The sequence below is a fragment of the Coturnix japonica genome, chromosome 12, assembly GCF_054131305.1.
Source record: "Coturnix japonica strain WE chromosome 12, WE-NBRP24, whole genome shotgun sequence".
NCBI lineage: Eukaryota > Metazoa > Chordata > Aves > Galliformes > Phasianidae > Coturnix > Coturnix japonica.
In genome coordinates this window covers 12,419,022-12,442,059 of record NC_140674.1, presented here as the reverse complement: position 1 = coordinate 12,442,059, position 23,038 = coordinate 12,419,022, and the positions used below count along the sequence as shown (strand labels likewise).

Below are 23,038 nucleotides of genomic sequence, written 5' to 3'. Positions count from 1 at the left end.
GAGAGAAGCAATACTTCTTGTGCTGTGCTACCTCCAGCAGCTGTATGCCCACAGAAATCAGACAGCACACATACTGCCTCAGCTCTGATTGCTCTCCCCAGACGTCCTCCCTCAGTCACATGGCATTTCAGCATGAGATGATCTCATCCAGCGCCAGAAAACCTGAATGGAAATGTAGAATGGCAGTGAAACAGAAGGAGTGACTCTTTTTCACACACAGCCAGGATGTGGCTGCAGCTTAACATGCACGAGTTGAAGAAGGGCAGCATGAGGAAGATGGATGCTGCTGAGACAGTTCTCCCTGAGAGCTCCAGGGCCAAGAGCTGGGGTCCTGCTTTAAGGCTTACTGAGACCAAGCCCTGTAGCACTAGGATTACAGAGAAACCAAGCTGAGTTGGGCCACAAAAGGGCTGCTTGACTATGGATTGCTTGTCTGCCTTATTCCCTGCCATTCCAGTTTCTCCTTCTAGCCTGGAGACAGCCTCACCAGCCTGAGCTCTGCAGATCCCCAAGACCATTTCATTCTGGCATTGTCTTCACCTTATCAGCTCCTCCTAAGTCTGAACCCTGCTTGCCCTTCTCTGTGTACCTTTCCCACCACTTCTCCATCGCAGAATCACTGAAACACAGCAATCCCCCCCCCCAGCCCCTCAGGCCCGGCCACACTGCATTAAAACAGGATTTATGAGTCGCAGGCACAGATGAGAGTTATGCAGCCTGCACGCTGCATACCAGCTCCCCAGCTGGTTTAAATCAGGTTAACTCCACCAATGTAAGACATTTAAGGCGAGAGAGTTACATGATTTACAGCAGCTAAGAGGCTGTTATATTATAGTTTGGCAGCTGCAAGTTTGAGATGTGAAGTTTTGTGGGCAAGGATCCAAAGCAGCAGTGAAAACCAGAACAGCTGAGTGGCACAAAACATTTACTCTCAGTGCAACACGCACACAGCCACACATATGTTCTACAAAAATCTGTAAAAAAAAAAACCACACAACAACTGCTGTTCAGTGCCCATCAATCTGCAAAGTTGGTGCACCATCACAAACCTGCAGCTTCAAGCAAAGCACTAAGTTATGGTAGGCCAAAAACACCATGTCGCCTCAAAATGATGAACCTGGGAACCTAAAGCCAGGTAACTTAAACGTTCTGAGCTCTCATAAAAACCTTCAGACATTGATACAAATGCAAACAAACAAGAGAGAATTTAATATTCAAATCACAGCCTTCATTTCTGCTGGAGCGTGTTTAAGCTTGCAGTTAAATCCAGCTCCCACAAAAACTGGTGCTGAAGCTCCGGAGCCAGCCACGCCTGCAAAGACACAGGGTGAGGTGGAACCAAAATGCACCAGGAGGAATGCTAGTGATGCAGGAAAATGTAGCTTCAAACACTTACCTTCTGCAAAGCAGCTTCTACCAGGGATTGTTTTCCCAGAGAAATGAAGCATGGCCAGGAGGGAAGCTGGGAGCACAGCACCATTCCCACACCATGCATGAGTCTTCAGGGGACAGCAGATGCGTAGCCCTCCCCGTCGCCAGTCAGAAGGTTCTTACATTTACACATAAGAACAGGTGGGCAAAAATACAGGCACAGCAGAAACGCCAGAAGCACCAACCTCCAAGCAGTTCACATCTAAGGTGGCTGAGCTGCAGTGGAGATGAAGAAGCAAGCACCCAACCTGGCTTGCAGACACTGTGGCTGTGTGCCTGCTGCATCCTGCCAGGCCCCACTGCACAGCTGGGAATCAGGGAGCAGGCTGGGAAGCCCTGCCAGGCTGTAAATCACCCGGCTCTGCAGGCACCCCGCTCTGCATCTGACCTCCCTTGCAAAGGAAATATAAATCAGCTTTACTAGCGGCTTCTGAAACAAAAACTAAACTCATGAAACTGTAAAATGCCTCTTTATACATCCTGTGAGCCAAAGAGGCCATTGCAAGCCCCTGTCAGATTGACAGACAGCAAGCAAGCTTTTCAGGAGGCAAAACTGCCTATGGTTGGTGAACTGAGGACAGACAGTATATCTGAACAGTTTCTGGCTGTCAGACCATATAATATGGGTGTCTTCAGCACACTGTAAAGATGCAGCAGAAGTACCAGGGCAAGTGAACTAGACAGAACTAATACTGTCATTTGTATTCAACAGACTTCAAAGCACTCAGGGTGCAGACATCACTAGACTAATGGCTAATAAAGAGCTGGGTACAGCACATTCACTTAACACCAGAGAATAACAGCACAGTCAAGGTTGGATGGAACCTCCTGAGGGTGTCCAGTCCTACCTCTGCCCACAGCAGCTCACCCAGAGCCCAGGCCATCACCCACTTCAGCTCTAAGGAGCTCCAAGGATGAAGGCACAGCATTCTCTGGGCCTGATCTTTCACTATCCTCACTGAAAAGTACTTTTTCCTTGTGGCTAAGTGGAATTTCCCATGTTTCAGTTTGTCCCCGTTGCCCCATGTCATGAGTGACACATGACCACAAAGCCAGCGTCCTCCGCATTTAGCTCACAGCTCAGCAAGAGGAAGGCTTTGCCTGAAATTTGTGGTGGCATGATTGCAGGAAATGTTATGCCTGGGCAGCGGCCAACACAACTTTCTGCTCCGGCTGTGGAGGAAGTTGTGAGTGCCAGCTGAGAGCTGAGGGAAGAGCGATGCTACCGGCATGGAGCAGGCTGCTGCCACGTGCCCAGCTGCACTGCTCATAGGCAGCTTCAAGTGCCTGCAGCACAGTGCAGCCTGTACCTGCAGTGTGCCAGGCATGGCGCTGGGTCAGCTGGGGGCTGGTAGAGTGGCCAGGAGCAATCTGCTGCCTTCAGCACACGCTCAGGAGATGTTGGGAAGTGGCTGCTGGATCCTGGACACACAGATCATGGGTGAGCACGAGGCCTCCCAGGACTCCAGGGAGAAGGGTGTCTGTCTGCTTCTTGGATGGACGCCATGCAGCTCAGGAAGGAATGTGATGAATGGGGAGCACATCTACAGACAGAAAACCTGACTCCCATTCTCGGCAGCAACGAACCTCTGAACTCAGTGGCTGTTCCATTCCCAATCTGTGCTAATGCTGCGCCTTCACCAGCACAGTGGGCAGCCTGCTTTAGCATCAGGTTGCTGTGGGGAGCACTGACAGCAGGGAGCCCCCAGACACTGTACCCACCTGCCTGTGCCCCCACAGCAGCAGGGCAGTGGGCTGCAGGCCTTGCAGTGGGGTGACCCAGGCCTCTGCAGCACAAGATGGACACGGTGACCCTCCCCAAAAGGATGATCTGGGAACACAGGAAGGAAAGGAGCGTCTGCTCCACTTCCTCTTTGTCTGACAAGCAAACACTGTTTCTGAAACCACAGTGGCTACAGGACATACCAGGGCCCCAAGAAGGCCCCTCTGTTTTTAACTCTCATGTGGAGGGCTTCCCAAGTGGCTCCCTCTCAGACCAGACCCTACGAGGAGGCAGCCCAGTTGAACACAAACCACATGCACCGCGCTGGGAGGAGCCATGCTGCCAAGGCAGGGCTGGGTGAGCTCCAGACAAGGGCCTGGGTGTGTGATCCATCCTGCTGAGCAAAGGGCACAGACCCCTCACACTGTGCCCCAGGGCTCAGCCCTTGTTGCGCTGATGCGTGACTGCTCACATTCAGCACTCTAAGGAAATAAACACCAATTGAAACGTGATCGTTGGCCACTGGTCTTAAGGAAAAGCCTCCAACCTTTTTCCCAGCCCTGACCTCAGTGTAAGAAAAACAATCCTGACCTACAAAATGGGAGAGACGGGGAAGACAGCAGAACTGCTGACTGATCCAAGGCTACAGAGCACGTAGGGTCTGGGAGAAATAACCACACACAGCTGGGGAGGAAAGTGGGGCAACTGAGCCAAGCTCCCTTTGCCAGCTGCCTCGTTTTCTTGCAGATTTATTGTTGTTTCCTCGCTCAATAACAGTGAAGACACAATAAGAAAAGTTAAATGATCAGTGGCTGTTAACCAGCAAAGCCTCCCAAGAGCTCATCAAAACCACAGGAAGGGAAGGTGCGCTCGGTAACCACACTGCTGACACTGGCGAGCAAGCAGCACCCTCACTGTGTTACAGCACGTCACACCTCTTTCTGCTGACACACCGAGGGAAAGGGAGGTTGTAAAAACACACATGACAAACACACAGCTGCACATGGCCAGGCCAGCTCCAGTGCTGCCCTCTCTAACATCCTGAGGTGTGAGGGCAGCACTATCCTGCTGCATGGCACAGAAACCTCCAGCCATCCCCTGATGATGTAGCCTCCTTTCACAGAAGCCTGTTAACTCTGCATTTCACATAGCACACATGTACAGGCTGTGCTTGCAGCTCGGCTGGGACTTACCTTTGGGCATGATCCGATGCATTGCGACAGACAAGAAGAAAATTGAGTCGCTGTAGTAGGTCCCTGATCCAGCACTGAAGTGTTTCTGCATGGCTTCAACGATTGGAAACAGCTTCTCAGTCAGCTCGCTGACATCATGGATTATTACCTAGGAGAGACAGCAGGAGCACTGCTCAGCCAGGACACCCAGCCACCCCCAGCAGCTCAGCACACAGCTGCAAAGCCCCAGTGCAGCTCACTGCTGCTCCAGCTGCATAATGTGCACACCTGCCACAACAGGCAGCTAGGTATAGCGGGGACCTATATACCTAGGAGGGGATATAAGGGGGAGGATTTTTATGGCCATGCTATAAATGTGAGGCAGGCGTGGAGTGGCTCCATCAAATCTGTTCAACTGATATTTTCTCGCAGTCTCTGGTCCCTGCTGCTGACACTGCTGAAATGTAACCACATATCTGGTCTCCATATGGAGTCAATCAGTGAGGTGACAGCTTGCTCCAGGCTCTGGCATCCTGCAGCTCTGAGGCAAGCCAGCCCACGTCACACACCCTGAGGACCAAGACTTGCTCCCTGCCACAAAGTCAGGCCGTGACATGGCCAGGAACCGAGCCCGGATTTCCTGAACCTCAGCTCAGCAGTGAAGAAAGCTGCACAGCATGTCCCCACTGGGGCTGGGAGGGACAGGAGGGCAGGACGAGCTGGGGAAAATCCAGACATTGAGCAGTTACTGCAGAGCTGAGAGTCTCTTCTGGTGGGAACTTCCCCGTGTTGTGACAAGCAGCCAAGGGACTGGGTACCCTGTGCCATGCTGGAGCCAGGCAGGTAGCACTGCTATGGCCAGAACCAGGACCCCAGGGCACATGGGCCTGAGACACTCCATTACAGCCTGTGTTGTGTTAGGACTCACAACAGAACACAGACAAACTTATAAAGCAAAACCAAACCTTTGCACACTTGCTGCAAATAACCGAATGAAAAATCTCAGCAGCCCACTGCACTTACTTACCAGGAGTCACTGGAAAGCTCAGCAGTAAAGCAAACCACATCTGCTCCAAAACCAGGAGCAACTGTAAATAAACCGTGTCAGCAAATGAAATTTTACAAGCTTATAATTAATTTCAGCCCAAGTCAGATGAGTGAGAACTTTCTTGCGGGCTGATGCTCATTATTACACACGCAGAATGATGCAGGTCACTGAATCGTACCAGATAACTGCAGGAACTTCCAGCGTAATGAACAGACCCGAGGAACGTGACCCTGGTGAAGATTAGAGAGTTCAGCAACTCTGCGTTAGAGACCTGAGGTCATGCTGCCTTCTGCAGGCAGGAGAAAGCAGGAAAATTCCAGCAGGGACTGAACACAACACAGGACACAACACAGCAGCAGTGTTTAATTTCTGTTGAGGGATGCTGAGATACTTCCCCTTGCTGGCCCTGCCAGCCCCATGATCCACACAGCTCCCTTCCAAACTCAATTATTCAATCATTCTACGGTTTCATTCTTTTTCCCTAATAAAACCTCATCTGCCTAAAAGCTCAGAAGAGTGAACTATACGTGTAGACACACAGGTCAGAGCATTGCTCTTTCCTTTTATTGAATTCAACCCAATTCTAGTCACCTCTGCATTTCTGCATAGCAAACTCCTGACACGAGGAACCTTCCTCCTGCAGCTGCAGCACTGCAGAGGCCTCTCCTCTCCCCTCACTGAGCAAGGCCTGTTTATCTGTTGCTAATTTTGTGCTCCTCTATTTATTTGTGGAGCAGCTTTCAGTAAATCCCTGTAGCTAAATCTGAGTGAGTTCACTGAGGACATCATGAAAAGTGAGTTCTGTGGGTTTCCTGCATGAACACACGTTTTATAAACACATCTCACGCTGAGAAAGGCCCTTTTCAATTGGTTCAGCAGTAAACAACTGCCATACACTCAGTTTCTCTTCTGGTGCGAGGCATCTTTGCAGCAACCCCATAAGAACAGCATGATGGCAACTTGGTGGTGTGTGCCAGACACAGAGAGGAGAGCCCAGTCTTCCTCCACAGCCCTGCTGTGGATCCCATAGGCTCTCACCTATGGGTGCTAACCACATCCCAGAGGGGATGGAGCTGTGAACACAATGCTGCTCGCTGGCCGCTCATGGCTCCATACAGCGCTGTGTAGCTCCAGCTCCATCTGCCGCTCGCTGCCGGCACAGCTCTGATCTGGGCCCGGCCCAGCACCGCCCCCCGGCCGCCCCTTCCCTTCCCTCCCTTCCCCCTTCCCCGCACCTGGTGCCGGATGGCGGCTCCTCGCAGCTCGTCCTTTAACATCCCGTGCCCGATGTCTCTGCTGGCGCTGTCTGTGACGAGGTGGAGGTGCAGCTGTTCCCCGCGGTGCAGCCGGCCGTGCCGCAGCAGGGAGCGCAGCGCGGCCTGTCCCTTAGTGCGCAGCGCGGGGCTGCGCTCCGCCTTGGTGAACATCATGAGGAGGTGCAGCGCCCGGCCCTTGTCTCCTAAGGCCGCCGTGCTGTCTCGCCGTGCCGGGCCGGGCGGTGTGGCTCGGAGGCGGCGTGTGGCGCTGGAGAAGGTCTCCCCGCCGCCGCCCAGGTAGTAGAAGGCGCACACGGCCACGGCCGCCGCCAGCGCCAGAGCGCACGGCTGAGAGCGAGCCCAGCCCATCCCGCCGCTACCCGCAGCACGCCGCCATCATGCGGCACCGCCCCGGAACAAAGCGGGAAGGGGGCAGGACCTGCTGGGATCCTGCCCGGGAGCTTTTTGTTCTGCGGTGTGGGGTTGTCCGTGGTAGAGCAGTGAAAAAAGCACCCTTAATATACAGCTAAGGGATGAGACGTGGTTAGAGCCAAGCAAAAAGCAGGTATAAGGCTTCCAATGCACCAAGGAGCAGCCAAAACGCACTCAGCTTGCAGTGCACAGAATGAGCCGGGTTGGAAGGGACCTCAAGGATCATGTAGTATCATTATGCAGAAAGAGCATTTATAAGTTTGTTGGTACAATGCATGTAAATGTTAACAAAACATGAAAGCTTGTGAACAATCAAAGCAATATGGATCGCTAAAGAGACACTGTAGATACTGTCTGCACATGCAACGTAAGGAAATGATACCCCTGAAGTTAAGATGCATTAGAATAGATGCTGAGCTCTTTCTTATACATTTGTCTTCCCAAGAGGCTTTTGGAACTAACTGCCCAGCAGGAACACTGTGCAATCTGTTAATGGGCTATGTAGTAAATCACTACACGAATTCATATAGAAGCTGATGTGAAATTGGTTTTTCTTTCTTCTTTTTTAAAGGAATCTACTGCTTTGTAACCCCACTGAGTAAGACATGTAATATTTCATACTTACAGAGAAACATGAACCGCAATTGAAGGTTTCCATTACCTGCTATAAGGTACAATGTGCTAACCGGCAGGGAAACCCTACTGTCTACTATTGAAGTTCTGCTCAGATTTGTATCGTTATAAAAATAGAAGTTGCCTAGAATTACTGAACAGAACATCAGCATTTGGGCCAGAACTGAAGGAAATCCAGACCTTCTGAGCATGGGAGCTATTCGTGCTTTCTCTCACTAAGGGCTGAATCCTGCAAGGCAGAGGTGCTGGAATGCTGAGCCTACCAGCAACCGCTGGGACACCCTCAGTGCATGGCATGCAGCTTAATGACATGTTCATTTTTGCTGATGAGCAAGACCTTAATGTATGCATTGTACCTGACCTGAAAAGCATCACTTATATATTGGACTTCCTAGTGTACCTAAAAAGATCAGGGAACAAGGCTGTGGGATCAGCCACATCTTACATGGTCTGTCTGTATATGGAACGTTTAACTTCCTCTAAAATCTACTAACAAAGCACCCACCGCTGCTAAATACAGATTAGGAAGTACATTATTTCATAGACAGTTATTCAAAAAGGTTATGAATCATCTACAAGCAGTAATTTCTATTCGTTGCTTATTATTCAACTAAACGCACCCTTGAAGAGGGCACAATCTGCTTTTCCTACCATAACTGCACCTCACATGGAGCAAAACTTAGTGCTCACTTTTCAGATGCTGTTAACTTGGCGTCAGGAATCATCCAGATTAAATGCATGGCTATATATTTTCTGCAAAATAATGTATATGTGTTGAATATTAACATGCTAGGAAGTTTAATTTTACCATAACCTATAAAAGTTCTTTGCCCAATTTTGGCCATCAAGCAACTTGGAGAAAACCCCATTGATTTCCTACGTATACAGAAGGTTAACATAGTGCTGGGGCTACAGGGCTACAGAAAACTCACAAGGATGTTGTAACTAAAAATTCTCCTCAAGTTTTCCTTAGGGCAAATAGAGCGTAAAGAACTGCATCTGCTGGTTTATGGCTTCAGGTGACGATGACCTAGGCACTACCTAACACTCAAGCATGTACCTGCAGACACCATATAGGCATGCACATCAGCAGAGTAGAGCTCACTGAAAACAAACTCATACAGTTTGTGTTGCTGCCCTCAATACAGCTGCAGTCTGTGCTCATTTGTTACCTTGCAAGAACGTGCAGCAAAATTCCTATATTTCCTTCTGCAAATGTTAGCTTAGACACATATATAAAATCTGGAAGTATATGTACATTACACCATGCTTGACTGACCTAAATGTAGGATGGCTGTATTACTATATGAAGTTTTACATACGCAGCTTAGGGCTAGCAGTGAGAACAGCAAAGATAAAAGATGACAAACAGCTTTTGTGTGACTAATCTGCACAAACAACCTCAGCTTTCCATTTTTTAACTTTAATGTCTCTATTTTCATGTCCAGATGTCAAAATAGTGACAAAACCCACAGAACGTCCAGCAGGATTACATTTATTTTTCCTCATGAAAGGTTCCAAGTGCTCATTTAAAAGTTACTTCCTTCACAGCAAGTCTTAATTTTAGAAAGGGAAATAAAAAAGAAAATAAACTACTCTTAGAAATTTGGTCCTTCGGGATATACACCTATTGTGACTGACCTGCAGTCACCAGCATAAAGGCCAGCCTGGTGTTAAAGCTTTCACTGCCAACGAGCTTGAAATAGAGAAAAGCTCCCACACCTTGTTATTAACAGCCTGCCTCTAACCAGTGTCAGCATAGGAACAAGAGAATCCTGTAAGTTACAGGCCCACAGGCAGAAGGACAATTCAGCAAGTCATTACCTGATTTCCCTTCCAAACAGTCCAAGAAAATGCAACCTAGACCTTGTTGTCAGAGGTGCATCTTTATGGCAATAGTGAGACAGGTGACAGCAGAGGATACCGATGATTGAAACTGATCCGATCCCTCAGCCACCATCTGCAACACACACAGCTGTGCTCTGCTAACTTCACATATGAGTCACAGATGAACGTGGTACTTGCTAACAGGTACTACTTCTATACTGAGCTAGCAGGTATTCCTTTTTTTTTTTAGTTTTAATAAACTTATTTTTCAGCTGCTGAGGTATATGTACTGTACAACATAAAAACCTGTATGCAATTCCCCAGCTACCGCAATCTACAGCTACATTTAAGAGTGGTCATTTTATCCAAACTAACAAAACGCATATAACTCATTCTGTTAACATAAAGACGACTTGCACTATGAGGAGCAGGTTCTTTTCCTTCTTGACACTTAAGGCTTCTGGGAATCTGACTGCTGGAAACGGTTTAGCTTCTCTGGATTATTTGATGCCATTTGAGAAAAGTCACGAAAAATGTCCTGATAAATTTCATCTCCTAAAAGAAGAGAAGAAAGGAAACAGTTCATTATCACAAATGTTTGAAACATCGCCCATCACAACACAAATGCCCTACCATGCTACCAATCACTGTAAGAACACATATTAATGGTGTAAGGACTGCTTGGAGATGGAATGATGCTGATGTGAACTCTGAGACTGTTTAATTGCATGCACGTTCTGTAGAAGCAAATTAAACAAAGCCAAACTATACCTGAAATAGTACCTCAAAGGCAGCCACACAGAGGAAAGTCCAGAGTTAGAAAGGAAAAGTGCAAGCATTTTAAAGCAACGTAAAACAAAAGATGTTTATTAGCTATTGAAGAACAAAAGTCATTTTTGAAAGGACTTGCTAACCAAGACTGCCCTCAGGAAATTAGTTACGGCGTAAATGAAGCTTTGTTGGGAAACAGAGGCCAGAAGTCTAACAACCAGACAGAGCTCCCCACCAAAGAAACAGTCAGCAAGCAATAAAAAGCAACCCTAAGTAATTAGTTGTTGGTCATAAAAGCTTTTCAACTACTATTTAAGCAAGTATAGATTTTTACTGCATCGTTGGACATCCATTATATCCTCTAGGTTTATCTCTAAGAGTAACAATACCTCATTTTTCCATGTTTCTTATCTTGACCCTTCGTGTGTTTAAGAACAACCTGACAAACAAGCACAGCTCTATTCCAGAGTAAGGGAGGGCAGCAGTTTGCACCTGCTCTGTCTCCCCTTCTCTTTCCAAAGTGGAAAATGACATTCAAGAGAAATTACTCCTTGAGGCATTGCCAGGTCATTCTTCTATCGTTTTTAAGTGGTAGAAGAATTTGTTTGTTTGTTTTCCATCTACTGCAACATTTTGAGCCTTGAGTTCTCGTTTCATTTTAAAACATTAACCACACCCCATTGACTTCAAAGGGAACTAAATGCGTAAAGCATTCGGTCCAGTCAGGAAATATTCAGCCATCCAGATTTTCCTGTCTTCCCAAAGCAGATGACTGCATGGGCCAAGATCCCAGCATTACAGCTCCCTGCTGACAACTTGATTAATAATACGACAAGGAAATCAACCTAACAATATCTACTGTCACATAGGTTCAATGTGATTCTCAGCCCCTCCTTTCCCCCTCCCCTCTTTTCCCCCCCCCAACTGCAGGACTGCACAAGAATCACGATCCCACCACTCCTTTCCAAAGGACAATCTTTAAAAGGATTTCTTATGTGTGAGAAGTTACACTGCTCTGCTTTTCCACCTTCTTAATGCATGTTTCCAATATCAGAACCATTCCACATTTCAAATACTGGAGATGAGGCTGCATTCATTCAAAAACACATTCAGAAGTGATAACTGACCTTCTGCAAATACTTCACACGGTATGTGGGGTTACACAGAAGTGTAGTGATAACTCAGCACAGATTTTAAAGGACAAATCAATTCCACACTACTCTGCTAGGAAGCTTTCATTCTAGTGAAATCCCTTGGTTTTCAGCTTTAGATTCAAGTACGTTCTAGAGATGAAACAGGCACACAACACACTTTATGACAAGTTTCTGGTTACTGCCTGCAGTGGAGTATAAGCACAGAATGAAAGAAGCTGCAAGATCCATCCCAAGAATATGTTTGAGGAGCACAAACCAGAATCAAACTAGTAGGATGCAAGAAATGAGGCTTTTAATACAGACACGGGTTCCATTTGTGAACTAGTACCGTAATTCAAGTTGCTATATTTAGTTCTCTTAAATAATCTCGAAAGAAAAAAAAAAGCTGTTTTAGTAAGATATGTTGTGGCTCTGGTTTTTTACTATATTACATAACAAAAATATTACATACAAAAATAGAGTAAAATAAAGTGCCCCTTTAGTTTGTATGCGGCATTAAAATATTTAATGCTGTAAACCTTATTGTTTTAAAACCTTACTTTACAGTTTATTTCTGGATATTCCAAGCAATGTTTTCACTAAAGTGCAGATTTTATGTACAAAAATACCAAAACACTGCTTTACCATTTAACACCAGAATAAATTAAAAGGCACACATGATACATTCAGGAAAAGATAGGAAGAAAGAGTAGCAGTTCTAATATCAAATAGTTAGCAGACATACTGCAGCACCAGAAGATGAGCACTCAAGTATTATACGAGAATCAGTACAATGGTGCGTATGGCTTCTACCACCAGAAATGAGCATTTTGTGGAACAAGCTGCTTTCAGCCAGTTCCCACTTTAAGAATATTATTCTGGAAGACCAACTATACCTTGCAAAGCAACACAGACATTCCATAAGTAGCTTAAAACCAGCCAGGTATATTAAAATCAGAAATGCTGACGCTATCGGCTATGTTACTAATTGCTTATCAACTGCATTACTGAAGCAGAGGAATATACAGTCTGCTTCGTTTTGACGACAAACTCTTCCATCGATGTTTACCTTCACATATCTCCCAGCAAATGTGCAATTGTCTCAAAAATCCTCATCTTTTAGAAACACAATTTTGGAAAAGAGGAGTTCTAAAATAAGCATAGCGCAGATACTTAAGTATGTCTGTGCAGTGAAAAAGACCTGCTTTGCCTATGGCCGAGTGAGGGGAACATCCATCAGAATGACTGAACTAGAATGAATCTGGAAGGTCCCTTCCAACTGAACTACTCTATTCTAACAGCAGAGAGGGGCTTTGTGCTTACATTTGTACAGTTTCACAATCCTAGCAGGCTAGCAGACATTAACATTTAAAACACTCAAATACTTGTTCAGCTTTCTAGGAAACTTCAGCAAGTAAAGAACTGCTGTATACAAAGAGACAGTCAGATCTTCTGGCGGGGACACTGTCCTGTACAGCTCATGGTCAGAGATATAACAGCTATTATAGTGCCACCCTCCCTCTGATTCAGGGCAAGTTTTATGCCTTGTGCCAGCTCCACTTTCCATGATTAATCTTGCCCCTTTACAGTTATCAGAGATTGTCTACACAAAAATATCTGGACCAGATTGCACCAGCTGCAGTCTTTGTATTGTACTGTTAAGAAGGCTCAGGTATCTTTGATAAAGATGTACCAAGCTTTTTGTTTTCTCTACTCAAATGCAACGTGAGCAAACAGACAAAAGATTTTCTTTTCATTGACATATATAACCTGCTGAATTTTGGGTGGAGGATTCTTTCATATCATGTTCATAATTGTTATGAGTTACTTCTAATTAATTTGTTGCTCCTCCAGAGAGAGCACGTAAATGTCTGAGTGAGCTTCAATACTTTCATTGTTTTACTCTGAATTTCCTAAGAATTTTGTTTGAAGATAAATTTGAAACACAACCATTCTTCAGGAGAAGCTTCATGAAATATGTAAGTTCCATTCATTTGATACCATCTGTCTGGGATACTGGACACTCAATATGGCCCGTTGAGTATATTCCAGCCCCAGACTGGTAAGAGACATAAGCACACAGTCCTTATGAATCAGTGACAAATATAAAGGCTTGATGGGAAGTGAGCCAAGAGTACCTGGCACTCAGCCTTAAGAAGTTTTTTCTTTCACTACTGCCTGGGATAGCATATTTTTATGATTGCCTTGAATAACCTGACAATTAACTGTACATTCATTATTGGTATTTGCATGAAATTAAATTAGGTTCCTATGGAAGCATATCGTAACAGAGGAAATGGCTTGCATAAATGTCATATCAGAACATATTATAAATTGGGACAGAATGCCTGAGGATAAGTTGCACATACTCATTAAGTGCTGTTATTTTCCAGTATGAGTTGACTCAAGTGCCTGATACAGATGCTTTTCAAGAAATTGAATGGTCAGATACTATGCATACAAAAATACATAATCAAGAGTGAATGTCCCGTTTAAGATATTAACTAATAAAATACAATTTAAAAGGAAGAAATAATACTTTCAGAATCATCCAGAGATACTTTGAAATATTTGATGCACATTTTTACACTGGCTTAGAATATTTTGTATTTAAAAAAATGAAGAAAAAAAGAAGAGATCCATTCTAAAGAGAGGAGAATGGTATCTTGCACTAAGATGAACTTCTCAGGTATCTCTGAGCAACCTGCCTTACAAGGCTGCCCATCTGTGTCAGAGAAATCCTAACGTTACGTCAGTTTCAGAGAAATGTCAGTAGGAGAAAACCAAACAACCAGCAGCAAAAAAGATTGGTAACAGCTGTACTACCAAACTACCATCACTACGTGCTTTAAACACTCTCCTTTAAGGTCTCCTAAATAACCTGACAAAGCTGCACCAGAATGAAGCTTTAACGTGTATATACTGTTTAAAAAAAACATTGGACGAAGCTATCTTAAGTTTTCCTCAGACCCTAAGAATCGAGCTGTAAACTGATAAATTCCTGAATACATTTCTTATACTGCATCTCGGTATGGTTATTAGTAGAGTATTGACCTGGCTGTCCATAGAGCCCTTCTGATTCACGCATTTCTTCATTCATCCTCGCTAAACGCAACCTGCGATTTGGGAAACAGAAAAAGAACAATGTCACTTTTAAAGCAGTGAAAAGACTGCCATTCAAAGACCTCACAGCGAGGTCACCTATGTTCAGTGCACTCAAAAACACCTAGTTAGAAATGAAACACAGAACTTACAACGTTACAATATCTGCATTGGCGGCCTCTACAGCTATACTCAGTGGGTCTTTCCCATCTTCATCAGTAGCGTGCTGGTTTGCCCCTCGTTTTAGGAATAAACACACTTGCCTGTTTGGAGATATAATTTAAGAATAATTTCCATCACAATAATGGAGGAAAAAGCTAATAGAAAAACCCAAGCAGGATGCGATATATTTTACAGAAGGTAAATCTTTTCCTTCCTGTGCCATATGAGGTCACAGAGACATAAAACTTCACCCCTTTTACTGTGATAGAAGAGAAATGCTGAGCAGGATAAATTAATACAGTACAGAATCCCTAGGCACAGATGCATGTTTTACCAAGTAGAAGCTGTCTTCATTTTTCTTGGCTATTTTTCATCTATTTACCTGTGTATATGCATAAGTATATGTAAATCACCTACACAAGCAGGGCATGATGGCTAAGATTAGACCTTAAACTCTCTCAGTCTGTCAACTTGGCACTCTATTCAGAATTCATGTATGCAAAGAGAAAGGGTGCCACAAAACAGATTACGTCCTCATTTGAATTAAGCTGGCACAAGGTTTCAGTTTGAAGCCCTGATTGCAAAATTCAACACGTGATGTAGTACATTTCATTTCAAAATGAAATACCTGTGTGAGATGAACCAGAAACAGCTCTGGTCCTCACCCACCACTATTTCTCTTACTTGCTTCTCATTTTCATAGGAAAATTTTCACAAGTCTTTACCAGAAACCCAAATTATATCAAAAGTATTATCAAACATACACTTTCCCAACATGGACCACAGTGTTTACAGTGCTAGGAGATGAGCGGGGAAGTAATGTTTTAAAGAACTTTCATCAGGAAAGTTTAAGGGAAAAAATCTGAAATAAATTAAAATGTCTGAACATATGGGGGAAGTGAAGAAACTTTGCATTAATAAAGGCAGCAACCAGTGACTATTGTCAAATTCTGGAACAGTGAGGTACCCTGTGTGTCCTAGAACTGTGGCATGGTGTAGGGGTCCTCTTCCTTTCATGTCCCTGATGTTCACATTGGCACCATTCTGCAGCAGGAATTCACAAGTTACCAATGAACCCTATGGAAGAAGCGCAGAAGAAACAACTGAGCACCAGATCTCTAGAATCAGAGTGAAAACCATCCTGCCTTCTTACCACTGAGTCTTAGGGTAAAGGAAACTAAAGGGATTGCTTCTGTGTTGAACACTACAAGGCTGTATAACCACCAAACAAACAAACAAAAATACCAACAAAAAACTGACCACAATGCCAGGGAAAAATAGTTCAGAAATAACTTTGAAAGAACTTTATAAAGACAATTTCAGTATCATGTTATCATTCATGAGCAGAGCAAGTAGTTCAAAAGAAGCAGTGACACAGAAACATCCCTATTATTCCCCCTCCCCTCCTCCCACATCAGTCAGGATGCTGTATATCACATACCCCTCGCACTGCCTGAATGAGTGGGGTTGCTTTGTTTTCTTCCATATTGACCCAATTTACTTCAGCTCCATGGGCCAATGCTTCTGCCATATCTGGAAGATTCTTCTCAAAGGCAGCTTGATAAAGATGCAATCCTGGATTAAGCTGTCTGGAGTCATAGAACACAGAAGATTCTTGCCTTTCTGCTTCTGAAAGAAATTTTTAAAAGAAAAACCTTATCTGTAATCCCTGTTTTTGTAAGGTACCTCCTGGAGTTGTAACCAAAACACCTTTGGCATAAAGTAGCTCAGATTTCACAGAAAGGTCTGCACTGGTGCCCCATTCTACCAGAAATCTTCATATGTGCCTTTAACTTATTCCAGCACTCATATACATTTCATAACTGCTTCTACAATGCAGTCAGAGGATCTAAGGCACATACTGCTTGCCTACGAACCACAGTTGTGAACTACTGTACTTAAAATGTACCTCAGAGGGGTGCTATGATGTAGAAGCAAAAGCTTGCTTTGTAATTAAATGCTTTGCATATTTTAACAAGCTATACTCAATATGTCAGTCAGCCCAGGATACTGATAATAGATCCTTTTATCAGTTTATAAAAGCTTTAGATATGTGGTTTAATGTTTAAAGGTATGACCACTCCCATGTAAGTAGAAAACAAAAATTAAGCAAGAATGTTGAAGTAACACACAAAGTTTATAATATGTGACTTAACAGGAATTCCATCTCCAACATCGTAACTTTATGAAACAACTGTGCATCTCTCTGCAGATTTTTCTGTATCAAAATGAAGCAGTGTTCCATTCTGCTAGAAAGAAGTTCTGGCTCAATATGACGGGCTAAAAAACTCTCTGAACTTATTTAGGAGGATTATGTGACATTTATTGCTACCCAGTATGGAGGAGAGAAAGGCAACACAGGCAATTATTGCCCTTATTAAAATGTTCCATCATACTGGGATAAGACACGTGAACTTTACCATTAAGTACTAAACCCTTTGACAGGATGTGCTAGCAAAACAAAGATTAAGTCTTTGTCTTGAAAGACAAAGTCAAACACACCTGGTTCATACAAGCTGTTAGCTGATATAGTAGAGGCAAGGTGTTCTCTGCTGTCATCAACACTCTGCTGGATCCCACTGTCACTGCTTCTTACTGTTTTGGGGAGAAATAAGCATTACTATGCAGATTATAAGCTACCCACTCTTCACAGACACCATGATAATAAAGCAAGCTCTTATACTTTGTCCTGAATTATTCATTATTTTTATGACACAACCATTCAAGTAAGTCTGAAGTCACACACTTCAACTATAGAACAACTATAGAATTCGTAACAGTAGTATCAAAGATTATCATAAGGGTAGAAAATCAGGATAAGTAAAAAAGCTTAAATTATTTCATGAAAACACTGAGCAATGCCGTAGCCCGGAGACAGTGGATTAAAGGCAGGGAGATGGCCACAACACACAATGGATCACTAGTGCAAATACTGAACATGCCACAGCTGTAGTACTTACTACTACGTAGCTTTGAAGAGGTATCAAAGTAGGAGAAGAGTGAATCTAGTTCATCAGGACAGAACAGAGACTCCCGCCTCGCCTCGTCGCTACTTACAGCAACCGCTGGGACATGCAAGTTAGCAAAGCACAAAGCAGGCAGTAAGGAAGGAACAGGGCAGGAAAGAACATTATTGGAAAAATTAAGGATGAAAATACGGAGGAAAGAAAGTGGTTAATATGTTTCTGAATGGTAAAGCATCCCCAGTCCACAAACTTCCCACCTAAAATAATGCACATTTCTCAATATGCCTTTTTTTCCCCCCTCTACCTCTGAACTAAGCTATGACCCACTGATGGAGATAGGACTACTCTGCATGGGGCAGGAAGTCAGTAAATACAAAAAGCTTTACAAATACTTTAAGAAGAACACGTGTAACGTAGCTAAGGAGAGAAACTTGTAGATACCTCTTGGAGATGCCGCACCTTGTTCTACTGCCAAGAGGGATTTTTCAGGAGCACTGTGCCTTTTCTCTTCCTGACTTTGAGGTATAACTTTTGTTCTGGATTCAAGCGGAGACAATGCTGTTGCAGGCTGCTTTTCTACAAATTTTCTTTCCACATACTTTGCTTTGATGTACGCCTCCTTCTCTTGTCTGTCATACACAAAATGCCTGCAGTTAGTAAGCTCAGATTTTATTATTTTTTTTCTACAAGAACACCCACTTCATATTAATGCCAGTAATCCAACTGCACTTTGGCTCTGCATGTAGGACACTCAATGACAGTTTCAGAACGGTGAAGAGCACATTATCCAACTCTCTCTGGATTACTGGTGAAATTTTGTATAAGCCTCAGAAGAATGCAGCTTATGAAAAGTTGAGAAAGTTAAAAGAAAATGCTATATTTGTATAAGTACGTTCTCTTTCAGGCAGACACTGTAGAAAGCAGCATGTGGGAGAAAAACATTAGTTACTGCACGCTAACTCTTGATATAAAGCGCTTCTGCATATTTTCTATATGGCCAATAACCAACTAATATCACACACATTTAGGTGCTTCAGTAACAACATTTCTTAAAGGACCATCAAGACTGTATGCGAAAGCAAAAATGAAAGCCCCAGGTAGGTACAACCACCAGCTGCAGAATGCATGCTATGTACTTTTTTCCTTGAGCCCAGTATTATCTTCATGCAACACGCCAATTGGGACAAAATGATGAAAGAGCTTAGAAAAGTGCTGCTGCTGAAGTAGCTGAAAAGCAGTTATCACTAGAAAAAATACCTGGCACATCTCCTACAGTATTAATGTTATTATAACATCACCAAATTGTCAGTACCTTATAAATCACAGTTTTCTACTGCATGAAACTCTGACAGCAAGCAGCACAGAATTGGAAAGCTAGAAAAAAGCTTTAAAAGACTTATTCTTTATGGTGAAACAAAATGTTAGGAATTACCTTCAAAAACATTAACAAACAGAAATGGTAGACAACAGTAAGAAAGAGAAAAAAGCATTCCAGGGGAGTAGGGAACAAAAATCAAAGAAAGAACAAAGTCACTGTACACAAAAGTCAAAGCCATAAGTTCCTTCCAGGGCACCTTACACAAGAGCTGGCTGAGATGGTGCAAAGCAAACAAGAAACAACCCCAATCTGCCCATACTGATGTGGCAGAGCATCAGGAGGAGGAAGTGAGGTCAGAAAAAGAAGTGCATTATAGAAGCCAAAGGGAACTAACAAAAGGAATACCGATAAGAAGCAGGAGAAATGCACTGCTTATAAGGAGAAAAGAAGAGCAAATTGAAGTGTTAAACACAGTCAAGTGGCGGCACCTTTATCAGGCTGGAGGAAGTAACAAGACAAAGGAAATCAGCACAGTTATTAGACCACTGGAGTTGAAGTCATCCAAAGTAAGACTCAGAGGAAATGAAAAAAAATCATAACCTAAGAAGGGGAAGGTTAGTAGCATTGGTATTAAATGATGACATAAATTGCTTATTTTAATATAATTTATCACTATAATGAAAGGATGAACAAATGAAAATAGAACACATTACTACCTTTGGCTTCCAGGCTGAGGCTTCTTTACTCCCACTTTTTCCAACTTTGCTTCATATATTCTATTTATAACATCATTTCCTAATTCACACATAAGCTACGAAGAAAAATAAATAAATTCAAATACAATTGCAAATGGCTTTATCTACTTATTTAGTAGTTTTACCTTAGACTATTTTTAAAGCTCGGTATTTTCACTAAGTTTTATGAGTTCCCTTAGAAAAATATGCATGGGTTTATTTCATAATAAAGAAATATCAGCAAATAAAGGGACCAAACAGTGTAAGATTACATTAACTGTATTTTTGTTAAGTACAATCCCCTTCCGAAACAGGATTAAGAAAATGAATATCAATAATCTTTTTTTCCTGCAATCATTATGACAGCTGTGGGCCTCAAAAGCATTGCTTTCCATCAGGCTTTGCTGTTAGTTCTTATCCCATCTGGCAAGACACAATTTACTCAATTCTGATCCATCTTGTCCAAGACAAGAGTGGAAAGATTACTTGCTTCTACTACCATGTAGAACATTAAGATCTTACGTATGTGAACAGGACATGGAGCACTGCAAGTATTTTTCTTCTGACTTTCTTTCTACCACCTCATTATCAACACATACATGGAAAGTATGCATCAAGAATGGCTACTAATCCAGCAAGCTGTATAAAAGCAGCATGAGTTAACAAATACATCATTACAAACTTTCTACTCAAAAGCAGAAGAGATGCACTGAGTACAAATGCAATTTTTTCCTGCATGAACATTCAGATGCCTCGGCTTTAGACCAATAACCTGAGCAGCAGATAGAAGCTCTTGTTTCAAAAAGAACATCCTACCTTCAGAAGTTCAGGTTCCCATGAATCCAGGGTCAGGGATCTTACTTTTGAGAAGTGGACTCCTAAGCTCCTAAATAGCAAAAAGAAACAGCAGCTTGTAACAACATGCTCTGTCTTATTTCAGATAACTTTGCATTGGTTTATGCAAATAAAGCATGTTACTTTCACTCTGATTTCTAAAAGGAGTTTCCAACCTTGCCTTAATGTGCATTTTAAGAAGCAAACATCGCATTTCCAATTTAAATGAATTATAGTTCTGAAGAGCCCACCAACCTGTGTATCCCAGAGCACTCGATGCACAGCGTGATTCCAAGGTTGATGCTGGCCCAGCGAGGATCTGCCAAACCACAGTCACAGCAGGCAGCATTACCAGGAATACACTGAACTCGCTGTAGAGCGCTTTCTCCCTTTAACAACTTCTCTTTTGTCTCGCTGCCAGATTCCAGGCTCCCAGTAGAAGGGGAAGATTTCTTTTCCTGTTTCTGAAAAAGAAACAAAAAATGCACAGTGTTAAAGAAGATCCTGTGAATAATGAAATACTGACAGCACGCTAGAATTCGAGAAAAAAAGCCTCTGCATTTAAAGGTAAGGAAAGCCACTGAACTGGAAAATATCTTCAGCTTTTTAGAAGTAACACAGACTGCAATGTGAGAGTATCCGACAATCCAACAAATTATGATGATGCAACAGAAAAACTTCAAAACACACAGGCCAAAGAAATGCAGTAAGATGGAAAGGAAGACAAATGAGATGATCAGTCTTCAAAATTTCGTTGCATTTTCCACTACACAAACAATGGGTTTTATTTTATTTTTAGTTCCCTTCTTTCCAGAAGTTCCTGCTATTTTCACTCCTTAAGATCTAAAAATAGTTGCTGTTTGGTAGGTTTTTAAACTCACCTCAGATTCGTCCCCTTTCTCTCTGTATGCTGTAGCAATACTGGTCTGAACAGCCTTAATCCATGCCTGCCGCAGCTTTTCCGAGTCAGCTTGGAGCATGCAGCTTCTGTGGAGAAGCACATAATGCCCTCAGACACAGAGGCCAAACAAGAAGCTGACATCAAACAAGTTCAATCCAACATAGAGCCTTGTCAAAGTTTGTTGCTGTCAACATATGTTTATTGCTTATTGTGCACCATGAAATAAATCCACTTATTTCCAGATAAGGCAGCTGACTTTATGACCTGCAAACTCCTGGTTTCAAAACTACTTAGAGGTAACCTTAATACATGGATATGACTCTTCAAATAACCCAGAGAATTGCTTAATCTCCTATTCCTTAATTTTTTTTTTATTCCAAATCTCTGGTCCTCACTCATACATGATTTACCTCCATGAGTGTCTACACAAGGGGCAGCTATCAGTCCCTAATTCATTCACCAAAACAAAGAGAAAATGACTTGAAAGCTATGAGGAAAAAAACCAAAGCAAAACTATTTTTTCATATGGACAGTCAAAGGAAAACTTATTCTTTGCTTGTTTCTCATTAGCTACTTTCTAGCTACTAAGCAGCTTGATAATTAAAACCAGCTACTACTAACTAAACCACAACAGCTCCATGACTACAAGACATAAAGCATAGGAACACATGTTTATTTTAATGCCAGAAGTAAATTAAATACTAGGAATACTTCACACAGCATCACTTTCTCCCAGCCAAAGTTTCAGAGAACAGAATTGCTCAGATATTTTTCCTGTTTTGATTTGTCCCAAGAGACGCGTTCATCCTGTGTTCCAAGGCAACTGAATCTAACAACGTTATTTATCCATTTAATTTTTAAATAAACACGCTCCATCACTTCTCCTTACTTTGTTGGAGAAACCACCTCAAAACAAAAACGTCTTTCTATGTCTTCGCAGTGTTTAACCGTGCAAAGCCGCAAGTCTTCAACAACTACCGTGGGATTATCCTAGGAGAGAAAACATAATAGGCAGAGATGAAAGAAAGTTGCTGATGCCCTCAAATTATTTCTCATTTAATTTTACTGCTTCACATACATTTTTCCTTCAGAAATGAAATTTGAAATAAGTGATATTGGACATACTTGGCAGGAAATACTTATTTCAATTTCCATGCTCAGTCATATTCTGTGAGAATTCTGAGGTTGTCTTGCCATCTATAACCCAATCTAGTAAATAATCAACAGCTCATAAAACAGCATTTAAAGGAGCTCAAAGATACTTCCTGAGAGGATGTGCTACTAACTTCTACAGAAATCAGACAGGTTACACCTAAATAAGACACATTTTATGCACCAAGTACAAAATTGAGAAGCCACAATGCAGTGGTTTTGAAAACTTGATACAACTCCAAATATATCCATTCTAGAAGTATGCAATTTTAAAGGTGCTTTTTGTAATATAAAAAATGTATCAAAACACAACTGCAATTCACAATCAGAAAGAGCCCAAAATGTACTAACATGAATTCCACCACTTGTTTCCTATCCAACCACAAAACCAAAGTTCGTTTATCTCCTGATCTGATAGCATATCAGTTAACAAGCAGTAGGCT

The 23,038-nt window shown here is 42.9% G+C and overlaps 2 protein-coding genes across 16 annotated transcripts in view; both read right to left on the bottom strand.

Annotated features, from left to right (window-relative positions):
• Positions 1–7,048, bottom strand: part of XXYLT1 (xyloside xylosyltransferase 1) — a 32,131-nt gene extending 25,083 nt beyond the window's left edge. For all 3 annotated transcript variants that reach the window (XM_085513057.1, XM_085513058.1, XM_015871864.3), the window contains exons 1-2: positions 6,610–7,048; positions 4,348–4,495 (exon numbers count right to left, since the gene is read on the bottom strand). In XM_085513057.1, coding sequence (XP_085369183.1) covers positions 4,348–4,495; positions 6,610–6,999 — 538 coding nt within the window. In that variant the 5' untranslated portion in view covers positions 7,000–7,048. The remainder of the gene's footprint in view (positions 1–4,347; positions 4,496–6,609) is intronic.
• A 2,126-nt stretch (positions 7,049–9,174) lies between these two features.
• Positions 9,175–23,038, bottom strand: part of ACAP2 (ArfGAP with coiled-coil, ankyrin repeat and PH domains 2) — a 51,052-nt gene continuing 37,188 nt past the window's right edge. For 4 of the 13 annotated variants that reach the window (XM_015871661.3, XM_015871664.3, XM_085513046.1 and 1 more), the window contains 13 exons: positions 22,333–22,433; positions 21,424–21,529; positions 20,798–21,006; positions 20,525–20,594; positions 19,691–19,785; positions 18,098–18,285; positions 17,651–17,755; positions 17,193–17,285; positions 16,132–16,319; positions 15,658–15,767; positions 14,681–14,791; positions 14,481–14,542; positions 9,175–10,077 (listed from right to left, as the gene is read on the bottom strand). In XM_015871661.3, coding sequence (XP_015727147.1) covers positions 9,974–10,077; positions 14,481–14,542; positions 14,681–14,791; positions 15,658–15,767; positions 16,132–16,319; positions 17,193–17,285; positions 17,651–17,755; positions 18,098–18,285; positions 19,691–19,785; positions 20,525–20,594; positions 20,798–21,006; positions 21,424–21,529; positions 22,333–22,433 — 1,542 coding nt within the window. In that variant the 3' untranslated portion in view covers positions 9,175–9,973. The remainder of the gene's footprint in view (positions 10,078–14,480; positions 14,543–14,680; positions 14,792–15,657; positions 15,768–16,131; positions 16,320–17,192; positions 17,286–17,650; positions 17,756–18,097; positions 18,286–19,690; positions 19,786–20,524; positions 20,595–20,797; positions 21,007–21,423; positions 21,530–22,332; positions 22,434–23,038) is intronic. The other 9 variants (XM_085513053.1, XM_015871668.3, XM_085513049.1 and 6 more) reach the window with 3 other exon arrangements.